This window comes from Aulostomus chinensis, chromosome 14 (genome assembly GCF_037954235.1).
Source record: "Aulostomus chinensis isolate RoL2024-O1b breed Wild chromosome 14, RoL_Achi_v1.0, whole genome shotgun sequence".
Lineage (NCBI taxonomy): Eukaryota > Metazoa > Chordata > Actinopteri > Syngnathiformes > Aulostomidae > Aulostomus > Aulostomus chinensis.
Window position 1 is genome coordinate 18,562,972 of NC_141333.1, and position 13,329 is coordinate 18,576,300.

Genomic DNA, 13,329 nt, shown 5'->3' on the forward strand with positions numbered 1-13,329 from the left:
TCTTGAGAGACAACTGGACAAAATGAACACCGAGGTTGAAGTCGTAGTGCTCCTGAGTGCTCGAAAGAAATAAAAGGCACAGAAGACAAGAGTTGACACAGCTGTCTGAAGGTTCACGCCTATAATAGCATGTGCTGGCAGACATTATTCTGACGTGACAACAAATAAACATTGCAGAAGCCCAGCCAGTTGCCAAGCCAAATGCTTCAGTGCCAGAAGCACTATAGTACCCAGACCGAAAACATGCCAGCAAAATTAAACAATAGGTCAACATGGCACTGCGATCAGCACCAGCGCTAGGACTCGTGCAGGGCGAAGGGGAAGAGTGTGTTTATGCAAACTTCTGGACAGACACCAGACCACAAAAAAACCTTGTGAGTAAAATAACAGCTGCCCAAGAAATGTGGTGCAAACTGAGATGCCACGATGCCCCCAGATTGGTTCCTTCATCAACGTGCCATGGTTCTGTTCTTTTTAGGTCCCTGCGGGTTTTCGTGGGTCCATTTTCCAGTCATGCGGATACGGCTGGTTGCAATATATCAGAGTGCATTAGACATCCAGTGTATCAAGTCCAATCAGGATTCAGATGTTCACATCAAACACATCAGCATTCATTCACATTTCAATAAATCAATTCCTGAAATTTTAGTGGTCTACAGTTTTTTTCATATTCAATTATTCAATCTCACTAATATCTATTTGCCTGCTATTTTATAGGAGAACACATTAATCTGACTAAAAATCCCTTTTCATTCTTGTGCAATTACAAAGGCCCAAGCAACCCGCTGCTGGCACGTATCTCCAGCTCCCACCATTCACTGGTATTTTTCAGTAAATGTATTCTTATATATGGAATATTTCCTTCAGGTTTTTCATCAGATGTGTGTTTATGTTAACCGTAATAACAAGCTTTGCCAGACAGATTGCAGGCAAATTATAATGCAACAGTTTCCCGACGCACAGGATATTTATTTGCTTTCCAATAATGCTTGGCAAAAGCAACATTTCTTGGCTTTATTTTGCTGAAAAAAATTAAATCTTAATGCTTTTGATAGTGACGTGTTGTTTGTGACAAGGATGCATCTAAATAACAGTTGCTATGTGACACAGTGTGACGGCTTTTACGAGAAGCTGGAGGAACACAGCAAAACAAAATCATGTGCTCTGACTCAAAGATTCCTTCCTGTGATTCTGTCCCAATAACTTCTGGTTCTAAACCCCACGTAAACCCTTTTACATCAATGTTAAAACGAAAAGCTGAACACACCGAATGTGAAACACATGTTTTAGCAGTGAACATAAAAGGAGAGAGGCTTGTTTTTGGACACAGAGATCATTGTGGTGTAAATCTATAAGAGGTAATTCCCACTTTTACTATCAGTCTCTGTACTTCTGTGTCTATCAGGGGAATATGAAATTGAATCAGTGTTTATATTCTGTCCTTAGATGTCCCAATGAGAGGATTTTTTTGTGAAGTTTCTTTCTCATTTTCAGTCTGAACAGCCTTGGTAGATGTGCTGTTTAACGCCACGATCCGCACCTCTCAATATCCAACCCTGATATTTTAATTTGCTTTCTCCTTCACTCTCTCTCGTTTGAAAACACACGACGATGTCATCACAGACAAAATGTCAGCTTGTTAGCATTTGTCAGCCCGTAACTTGAGTATCTTTGCCAGCGTTTCCAAAAAAAAAAAAAGCTTTTAAATATGCATTCAATGCATACCAAATGACTTGTCATTGCCCATGATGCATTCTGGGCAAAAATGTAGTTTTTAGGATGACATCAGCAGGATTGAAATGCCTGCCTGGTTCTGTTTCTCCTGGCCTTCATTCCTTCGCTTAAACACTCAAATTAAAGACGGCACCCTAACCACAGAACACCACAGCGCATAATTTCAACTTGACACTCTAAACATAAACATGTCTCTTGCTACATAATTCATCCATACATGGTGTTTATTTTGCACGATAGTGACTCAGTTTCTCATACTTATATATTATCATTATTAGTTTTATATATATATATATATATATATATGTACATATATATGTATATATATATATATATGTACATATATATGTATATATATGTATATGTATATATATATATATATATACATACATATATGTATATATATAGGATAGATAGTATAGTCTGCTCTGGTGTAGTGCGGTGTGTGTCTGGTGGCACTGAGGCAAAAGTGGTCTCAGAGTGTATAAATGTCTATCTTGTTTGTTAAAGTTTGATGTTACTATGGATTTGGTTACTGCAATGTCAGCAAAAAAAATTTAACACAAACATCTGCGTGTGAAAAACACACATTACACACACTAGACCTGTTCGGTGGTTGTGTTTTCGGAGTGGCTGCTGTGGCACAAATTGTGTATGGGCACAAAACCAGAATTTGAATGTGGGTAGTAGGACAGGTTGGTAGGCTCAGAGGAGAAAGGACCTGTTATATTTTTTGCCTGGTAAAATGCCACAAATACACTACAACTATAATTATCTGTACGGCAAAGACATAGTTCCGTACGCCTCCACAATGCACATGATCCATGACGGTTCACAACTAGAAAGACTACCTCTGAGTGCTAAAAACAGGGAACTTTTTGATTCCAAAAATCCTCCCTCTCTGCTGCACAAACTGCAACAGCCCCTTGAACATGACTGAGACCCCCAAACACACCCCAGCTTCATATCTCCAATGTATTAGTAAACTGATCTGGCTCAGTGGAGAGGCTAAATTGATTCAAGTTTTGGATGGGACACAATGATGACACAATCTTTGTGCAATTTAGAACAAGCCATAGCCCTGAGTCTTCAGGTTTCAGATACAAGGCCGTGATTAAATGTTGGGGAAATAAGGAAACTCTAAATATTGCATTCCAGACAAATGCAATTAGTGTATCACGTAGTAAATCCTGCACGCTTTGATACATGGTTACAGGGTTGAAAGCAAGGTAGCTTGTAGTTGTTTTGACCTTTTTTTTTAAGTTCAATTGAGAATTGTACAATATTTTCAATAAATGCCCTTCCATTCATGATCATAAGCTTTGTACGAGCACACTGTTCTGTCTTTGCTGTGACTTAATTTCAGCTCAATTCACGAGTTTAACAAACACACGCACATGTTTTTCTGCAGCAAGTTGTGATTCATTTTTATAACCAAACTGAAAAAGCAGTTCGACCGCAGCTACGAAAACCTGTCCTACCTTTGCATTGACATGAGAAAAGCATATTTCTGTGAATGATGAAAGAGGTGCACGAGGTCAACCAAAATTCTTTATTTTTTTCTATTTTTGAAACCTGATAAAGAAGGGGAGGAAAAATATGTTGCTTTCAAAAATGTAGAACTTGATCCAAGTGTGAGTAGTTCATCTATTTCTGTTGTGCTTCAACCATCAACACCACACTCGTAAACTCTACGAGAACTTGTTTACTGAGCTTTTGAGAATACATCTTGGCAGGTTTAGTCACTGTGTGGGTGAAACTTGTTTAAATTAGCATGGAATTAGGACACATTTTTTTGAGTTACTGTTAGTTGTGACTCCCCCAGGGATCAAAACAGAAGTTTTTCTTAGTTGAACAAACACTTAATGAAATTGGAAACTATTGCAATCTACTGTTTTAAAAGTCTCAATTTAAAATAAAGGAGATTCTGAAATCATTTACATATTTTTTTCAATACCTTAAATAGCAGTAGCACATGGAATGTTACATCTATTCAGTTCCATGGAAACTGTCTATCATTGTCATCCTTAAGTACAGTAAACAGACCAAGTAGAAAGAAAAGCTGAAACCTGACGACTACTTTAAGAAAGTAAAAGGTTTTAAATAAATTTCAGCAGATAAAACTGTAAGAGGATGGAACGGTGGTGCAGTGGTCAGCACTGTCGCCTCACAGCAAGAAGGTTCTGGGTTTGAGTCCCAGCTCCAGCACAGGATCTTTCTATGTGAGTCTCCATGTTCTCCCTGTTCCTGTGTGGGTTCTCTCTGGTACTCCAGCTTCCTCCCACAGTCCAAAGACATCAAGAGAGGACGAGGCTGATTGATACTCTAAATTGACTGTAGGTGTGACTGTGAGTGTGAATGATTGTCTGTCTCTATGTGTTGGTCCTGTGATGGACTGGTGACCTGTCCAGGGTGAACCCCGCCTCTCGCACGTAGACGCTGGGATAGGCTCCACCCCCCCGCAACCCTTAATCAGGAGAAGCAGATGAAAATGGATGGATGGATGGAAAATCGGACGAAAACAAATCCTAGCACGCCTTAAATAGTCTGGTTGATGCCTGCGTTAAACACTGAAAGAAGGAAAGACATGAATTTAAGGTCAAGGTCCTTGACTGATACTGAACATGGGCAGATAATGTGTGGGTGTTTCTTCTTCTTTAAGCAGATACGGGAGTAAAACCCTGTAAAATTAAATCCCTTTCATGATCACCAGACAGTATTTGATCAAAGAACAGGGATTTACTGATACCTTTTAGTTGGAAAGAAAATTAAAAATTGCTCTGTTTGCTTTTTGGGGGGACGGAAGCTTGAAAAACTATTTTTATTTCAACATTTCTATTTTTAAAATTGTTTGATTATCAAATTGCACAGATTTGAAGATGATCCCAATATCACACTGTTGCATCAATATTGAGGAAAAAATGACTACACTTACATAGATCAAAATATATCTCTAAAATAGGAAATAGTCCATTTAGCCAATATGTTAAATACAGCGTATCTTAAAATAGTTTGTCGCTCAAGATGCATGTACTAGGTTGTTGCAGTGCATATGTAAGGAGCCTTGGGTGTATCAAAGCCTTAAATCCAGATCTAGATGATCGATAGTGGGAGACAGGACGAGAGATGGAGGTGGGGGGGGGGGGTGTTTAGAGGTCGGAGAGTACTGGACTCCATTACCAGATTGACTGGGAAACTTTTCCTGCCCTGACATGAAGCTGGCCTGGCTCTCTCAACAAGGAAAACAAGCAAGATCCACATCCAGGGCTTTAATTTGTACGCCAAAACTTCAGTGGCTGAGCCCCTCCGCCAGCAGTTTCATCATATGAACATCACATATGGACAGTGTTGTGTTACTATTAGCATGACGAGTGGACTGCCAAGCAGTACAGCTGACCTGACAGGAAGATAGGGGATAACCACAGGATGGGATTATGGGTTTGTAGGAAAGAAATGAGACTTTCTAGCTACCTGATGAACTAATTTGCCTAGTGGATGACTGGCGTTCTAAAAAGGCTCTCATAGGTAGGAGAACCCCTCAGAACAAGTCCTACTGATTCCTACTGATTAGGTGTTTGCATTTATGCCAACTTCACAGACTTCCCGAATTCTGTCTCAAAGCATGTAGTTACTCCTGACAGCTGAATCAATGCCTTTTCTTACTTATTAATCTTGATTATTTCAAATGAGCCGTATACAGTACAGTCCTCTCTTTTCCCAGTGTGTGTGTGTGTGTGTGTGTGTGTGTGTGTGTGTGTGTGTGTGTGTGTGTGTGTGTGTTGAGCCTGAGGAAAAAGTTGGCCTTTCTTACCCGCAGTTGAATTGAGTTGCTTATTTGGTTTACGTGCGTAAAAATTCCCTTGGATCAGTCTGCATCGTATGGCAATGCTGCTGTTCTTTAATGCTTTTATTAACTGAGGGTAGGAATGCTTTAGTACAGGATAACTCTGTAACATTTTTTTTTTTTTTGAAAAGAGAAAAATGTTTATGTACAATATACATCTGAGAGATGGCCCAGCTATACGAAACCAGCTGAGTACATTTATCGGGTAGTCTGGAGCCTGAGTGGCCCAGAAAGAGTAATGTGAGAGATTATCATTTCTTTAAACTATCCAGACAGTCCAGAGTGTCAGAGGCTCTTATGGGTACAAACACATTAATATCAATGTCACTCGTCGCCCACACCCGCTGCCCAGCTCCAGTTTCAGGCGGCATTCAGAGGAAAAGTCGGGTCATGTGCCGAACCTAAGTTTTAATTAGCTAATGGCACTCCCTGTTTCATCTTCTGTGCATGAGCTGATTGCTCACAAAAGACTCTATTTACTCCTGAAAACACACGCCATTTTGGCACTGGCCCACCTTCTATGTCTCATGTCTGCTGCACAGGGATTACGACGCTCTCTTCCAAAAATCAGTCTAGTAAATCTAAATATATATGTTTGCTGGTTTCACACCAATGAATAAAGAGGAAATTCCATGATCTATGCTTTTTTTCCAGAAGGCCTCAATGTCCAACTTTCCGTCAACAAGTGGTTTGCTCAAGTGTGTCAGCAACTGTATGTATGTGTGTGTGTGTGTGTGTGTGTGTGTGTGTGTGTGTGTGTGTGTGCATACGTGTGTGCGTGTGTGTGTGAGTGAGTAAGTGTGTGTGTTGTGGTGTTTGCCTCTGGGTTTAGACATAGCAGCTAGCTGTGCTTTATCAGTGTAAAATATGAATAAAACTTTTTTATTAGAAGAATGTATTTTTTTCTAATAATTGGGAGATTACATCACCCTGATGCTGTGGGCCTTGCAGGACAATCTGTATATTTAATCAAGAAATGACAAATTAATATAGAAAACGTAATATAGGAAAATACAGGCATTCATGGATGCTACAAACATTTTTCTCAGCGATATAAATCACCTTCCTTCATGAAGCATGACATCTGAGCGATGTGAAAAATATATGAAGCCTGAAAACTGTATTCATGCTGTCTCTGTAAAATGTTATGATTCACAGTTCATCATCACATCATCCTGTGCTTTTTTAGGATTTTTGTTTTTGAATACTACATTTCTACAAATTTGGTTTTATGTTTATTGATGCATTCTCAAACATTTAAAGCATTCTTGAGCATCTGACCAAATCGGCTATGCCGAGGAAACCACTATTAAATGTGAACTCCGCTGTGTGAGTGCGCTGTCCTTTTCCACAGGGAGACTTTCTGGTTTAGTGGGATATTTTCTGACCTTCATAGCTCACTGTTCTGCCTTTTGAGAGAGAGCAGAACAATATCAAAGTCTGGGACAATGTCAGGCCTGCTCTTGCTGGATATCTTTTTAATATTTATGCAGACATGAGAAAAAAATCTAATAAACTAAAAAAAACAAGTGAATTAGGCATGAAACACAACAGGATATTGCAGAGAGATTATGTTGTTTCCTTTTCGCCAGTGTGTCCCTCAGCGCCTGCCTGCCCCTACACAACAGCCCAGGGCCGGCTTTAATTGGGGAGAGGGGAGGACTAAATATATATTCTAAAAGATAGTAGAGCATTTAAAAACTGCAATCTCTCATATCGTTTAAGTGTGGAATTTGGTAAAAGGTTTTGCAGGTACAGAGAGCGTATCGTTGGAGTTGTGTGCTGTGATAATGACTTTGTCCTGCCAAGACGCAGCGTAAAGCAAATGCTGTGCAGCTGTGTGAAGAAGGAGGGATACAGTACATATATGTCTAGAAAGAGCAGGAGAGAGACTGTGTAAGAGAGAGAGAGAGAGAGAGAGAGAGAGAAAGAGTGTGTGTTATGGTTGGATGTGCGGAGAGCTCAGCTTCATGAGCACCCACTGGAATCTGCTGCTGGAAAGATAATAAAAGGGATTAGTTGGTTTTTCTAGAGCCTTTGGTCCTTAAAGAGAATGTCTCATCTGTTTCCTCTATACGAATTGCTCAAATTCTTGAATGCCTTTGTCTATTGCATGAGCATAACAAACACAAGAGGCATCAGCAGCAGTGGCCAAAAAGCACAGACGCTCAGACAACCAAAATACGGAGTTGGAATGGACGCAACTGAAACATATGAGCAAGCACCCCGTCTTGGACACACAGGTTACACTATATGGTACTTACTTAAATCCGTATAGACTATATACAAACACAAATGCAGTAACAAATACACACACACACGGAACATGTTTATTTTTTTTGACTGTCCAAGTTTATCTGTCGAATTCCCAGATCAACATACATTCAATCCCTGCTGATTAGACATGTTGATACAAGCTTTTAAAACATTTCACTTCTCTGTTTATCTTCCGTCGGAAAAGCGGGAGTGTTACAACCCGACGTACTGCACACGGAATCAATACTTCCTATTGTGAGAGTCAATAGAAACAATATCCCTGCTTTCACATTTCTGTGTGGGTGTGTGTTCACGTGTGTTTGAGAGATGTTGCCCATCCACACTGAGCTGAATTGCGCGAATGTGCAAAAATTCCCCAAAAAAGTACACGCCTGGACAGCGCCACATGGAAGTGTATATCAACACACACAACAACAACACACGCTTTTCACTTATTTGCTTTCTGTAACCCTCCTAGGACAGCATCATTATCACAACACACTCACAAAGAATAGGTGCAGAGAAAATTACTCCCAAATTTCTATTTTTTCCAGAGCCAAGGAAGCAGACACACTATCTCACGCAACTCTTTTTGTCCTCAATCAGCTCAGATGTTCCAAGTAGCTGAAGTCATCACAATCAACATATTCAGTTCTTCAAAATCACCAAAAGATACAACTTTCTATTAAAAGTTACTCATGTCAGCTAATTTTACAAGCCATTTTATTTAGAAATTAAACACAAACTATTTTTCTTCTTTTAAGAGGAAAAAAAAGGGCTTGAGATTAAACAGGTGCTGCAGACTCAAGTTTTTTTGATAATTAGGAATTGGATAGGTTCCTGAATTTGAAGAGGACCACTTCTGACAGGGCCTTTGGGTGAAGCTGTGAACCGAGCAAAGCTAGCAAATGTTACCAACCATCCCTCTGTGGCTCCCTTCTCCAGACTACTACATTTCTTCTCATGTTTGGCTTGGATATGGAGCCAATTCACTTAATACTTGTGGGACAGCTAAACATTTAAAGCTCCCATTTAAAAGGATCAAGTGTAGGCATTGTTTGGTTATGTTAACCATATGTGTTGGCTTTTCATGATCTGAATCCCTTCTCGAAAAACAGAGTGCTTGTGAAAATAAACATGGCTTCGGCCTACACAAATTGTGGACTAATTGTGTATTTGGACTAAATCATTCTTAAGGTTGGAGGGCTTTTTCCATTTGCTAGGGGATGTGGGGGGAGTGACAGTTTGACATTGATTAGTGTGTTGACTTGCCGAATTGCAGTTTTACCTGCAGAGAGGACAACCTCAAGTACTGACGAGGTAGCGCTGCTCTTACAGCGGCTCACATCCTCAGCGGAAAAAAAGTTCCACTAAAAATACAGAAATTATAATGTTTCTCAACCAAAACAAAATAAAAAAAAAAATTCTGTTGAAGAGTAATCAGCAGTGAAGCAAGACCAATCCTTTTTTTTTTTTTTTAAATGTTGTCGAGGCACTGTTATCTGGAGGGATTGCGTTATGTTGTAAAATACAACACAACACAAGCAATTGTGGGGGGGAAAAAAATCAGCGTTAAAAATAACAAATATAAGCTTTTTTAAATGAGAAATACAAGACAGTAGATTATTACTGTCTTACAAGAGCTGAATATGATATGAACATCTGGTGTTTGTTTTTTGGATCTGACCTGTCTTGGGAAGATAATTTACAGTTCTATGATGACTTACCATACACTTGTTGGGCTTCTCTCCGGAATGGACCCTCATGTGAATAAGCAACTTGTAGCGGGCGTTGAAGGGCTTGTAGCGGCGAATGCAACCAGCCCAGAAACAGGTGAAGTCCTCACCTTTGCGCTGGTCGATGTGGACCTTTTCAATATGCCTCACAAGCTCCTCCTGCTGCTCATATGCAGCACTGCAGTCAATCCAGCGACACACCTGCTTATCAGCCTGCACTGCCATGTCTTCTCTGTCAGGGTCTGTGTGGGACCCAGGAGGGCCTGCAGTGGACGGTTTAGCTCCAACAGATGAGGCCGATGCTGGTTGCTGGTTGTGGTTATGCAGCAGACCCCCGGAACTGGGCGCCACATATTGGTGCAGGTGGTAAGGTGGTGGCATAGCAGGTCGAAGGGGTTGGTGAGGGTGACGAAGGTGCCCGCTACGGCCGCTTAAGTGATGATGATGGTGATGGTGATAGTGGTGCTGTAAGAGTTCATCTTCACTAGGAGAGAAGTCATCCAGGGGCTCCTGCTTAAGGGCAGTCCCCAATCTTTCACCCCTGTCCAAAAGAGCTCCAGCGTCAGGCCCCGAATGTAGCGTCCCAGGCATCAGCGCCCCACTCATCAGTAGCCCCAAGCTGTCTGAGGTTCCCCCAACCACATCTCCAAGGACTGCCCCTCCAGTCCCGTGCCCCTGCTGCATGGAGCCCTGCTCCTCACACAGCCCTTGGCCCCGCTCCGGCTCCACGGATGACACTGAAGAGGAGGATGAGGAGGAAGAGGAGGACAGCAGGCAGTTGGCAGGTGAGGACAGCTGACAGCTCTCCTGTAGCGTGGCCTGCTGGGGGCTGCCGTGTGGTGGGGGTTTGTGGGGGGCTTCCCGTGAGCAGGAAATAGTGGGTGGGGACGTAGAAGAGGAGGAGGAAGAGGAGGAGAAGCCGGTGCTGCTAGTGTGGCTGGGTGAGAGGTTACAGCGGAAGCCGTTGGCGCAAGCAACCATCGACATCTGGGAGGAGGAGCGGATGATGGCGGTGATGTTAATCTCCTCGGCGGCAGTGCTAGTTGCTGGCGAGGACCCTGTGACAGCAATGCTGCTAGTGCCAGCAGTGGCGGTGGACTGCGAGACCAGAGACAGGCAACGTCTCTTTAGACTGCTAGTGCTGAGCAGCCGCGCTGAATGACGGGAGCCAGTTGGGGACAAAGCCAACGGGGAGGAGCCATCTTCATTATTAAACGGTTGCGATGCATCCCCTGACACAGCATTGCCTATGCCGCTCACGGTGCATACGCCACCCCCGCTGTTGCTAACATGTGCAGTTCCAACCATATCGTCCCTCTGCACCCCCAAAAGTAAGCCAGCCCTCGAGTTCTGAAACCCACTCTGAGACGTACTATGGAGCTCTGGCCCCATGCTGGAGATCTTGTAGCCCATTGAGTTCTCTTGTTTGATTGGGTAAGGGAGAGAGGATCGAGCCCCGTTTACATTGCTGCAGCTGAGGCCAGGTGAGGCCCCTGGCAGGGTCCTCTGGAAAGTGGACGAGGATCTGCAAGGAAAAAAACAAAACAATGAGAGGAATATGAGCGCTATTAGCTGAGCATCTGTTGACAGACAGGGACTGGTTCGTCCTTCCCAGCAGCAGCAGCAGCAGCAGCAGCAGCAGCAGCAGCAGCAGCAGCAGCAGAGTTTAGCCACCTGCTCCCCCTCCTCCTCCAATATTTCTCTCAGTTTACATAAAAACACATGTCATCCTAAATGAATCCTACTTCCCTGAAATATTCCATCCAGCTCTCTCATTCATCAACCTATGGAGAAAACATTGTGCAGGTCATGACTCAGTGACATTATCAGGTAGTATCCGCTGCTGATGATCCAAGTGTTTTTATGATTAAATGAAACAGGATCTTGTGGTAATGAGATGATATGAATGGGCATTTATGACTAAGAATAGAGGTGGGGGAGGAAGGGATAGCTACTGGGACCGAGAGGCCACTGGCTAGTGTGACCATCTGACAGGCTTTGATGACACAAAGGGGTTAAACCCAACCCAACATTGGGGAGAAATAGGGAGTCACCTGTTTTGGTGGCATAATTACAGCCTCAGAAGGGTCACCGTTTACAATACTGTGTATTATGGTGGGAATCTTTGCCTGCCTGAAAGGGGAACCCTGGTCAGATTTCTCTATGCGTTGCTGTGATCTCCTACATAATCATTCCTGTCAGTTGGCTCATTATGGATTTTGTCCAAAGCCCCTGAGTGATGTGAGAAGAGCTCCATTTTCTCTGTCTGTCTCATGAAGGAATCGTCTTTGTCCCTTCCCCCAGGCACGCTGGGGGGAAAACGGAGCTAACGCTAGAGAAACGATGGAGAAAGCCACTGGCAGAGTTTGTCATCGTAGTTGTTAATAAAGAGTTGCCCCCCCCCCCCCCAACCTTTCTATTCAGAAGTACCATTTCCTGTCTGGCTAAAGTGAAAATATCGAGAGACAAAATGAGAGAGGTGTGTGTCTCTCCAGGAGCACTCTCGATCGGGTGGCTGAGGATAGAGCGATAGAAAAGAGGATGGGACAGAAGGACAGACTCCAGAACTTTCTGAGTTGACCAACAGTAGTCACAAATGGAAGAACCGCATTAGTGTAACATAAATAGACCCCTTCAGTGAGTTTTATGAGACTGGGCAAAGCTGCCAAGCTCCATACATCTGGCTAGAATCGCGAAGATAATGAAAACCACATTGTACCTGCATATTGTCAGTAATGCTATACCCAACAGGAAACATTCAAAACAAGAACAGGAACAAAATTATTACAGTATATAACATCAACGATAGTTTACCTGTTGTCTTGGTTATGGCCGTCCTGCAGAAGGAGGTCGGGTGTAGGTCTGTCACAGTGGAGGCTGTGGGGGTAAAGCCCCCCTGGTTGGCCCCCCACCGGCAGTGACAAGCTCTGCCCACATCGCATCATGGTGCCCTCAGCGTCATCCAGCCCAGCATCGACATCCTTCTCTGGGCAGTAGGTGCCATTTACTGGAGGCAAAGCAGGAAAAATATCCCTGATCAAACACTTTCACCGAAGATGATAAGCACATCATTTATGTGTGTATCAAGGGATCTAAACGAAAAGCTTGTGAAGCAGATTGAACTAAAAGATGATGCTGATTGACTTCCCTTGGGGAATACTCTGTTGATGACACCATATGCCTTCAGTGACATGTTGAAATCTAATTTGGTGATGAATATTGCCAAGGGAAATCGTTGTTGGCTGCCACGCCTCCAGTATCTGATAAATGGAACGCTCTTTTACTAGCTGGTGATGGTAAAAATATTGCCTGGGAGATTTATTATAAAATAAACTCAATCAAATTAATGTGTCCGGAAGACCTGGTCCAGTAAATGTATGAGCAGTTGTCAAGAATTTAAATAACATGCTTCATTTTATTGAATCCCTCATTTTGTGTAAATAGTGACCTCATAATTTGATCATTCATGCATTTAGTAGCTAAATCATTCATTTTAACTGAATTTAAAGGCTGTTTGAGTATGCACTGATTGAAGGCAGGACTTTACTCCCTGCCAAGGGAATGATGCCAACCAAAAGTAGGGAGTGCTGAGGACGAATCATTAATAAAATTCATGGTTTATAGTTAAATAACATCTGTAAATAACAGTGAGGTAAATGCACAGGACAGAACTGGTTACTGAATGAAAATCCAACTTTTTCAGCTGAAGCATATTTCAGCTTTCAGGTACCGTGATCTAGGGTTGTGTCTTTCAAACCC

The 13,329-nt window shown here is 42.4% G+C and overlaps 1 protein-coding gene across 1 annotated transcript in view; it reads right to left on the reverse strand.

Moving 5' to 3' along the window:
- glis1b (GLIS family zinc finger 1b) overlaps nucleotides 1-13,329 on the reverse strand; it is a 69,838-nt gene that overhangs the window by 28,335 nt on the left and 28,174 nt on the right. The window contains exons 3-4 of the mRNA XM_086223986.1: nucleotides 12,385-12,577; nucleotides 9,562-11,095 (exon numbers count right to left, since the gene is read on the reverse strand). Coding sequence (XP_086080112.1) covers nucleotides 9,562-11,095; nucleotides 12,385-12,577 — 1,727 coding nt within the window. The remainder of the gene's footprint in view (nucleotides 1-9,561; nucleotides 11,096-12,384; nucleotides 12,578-13,329) is intronic.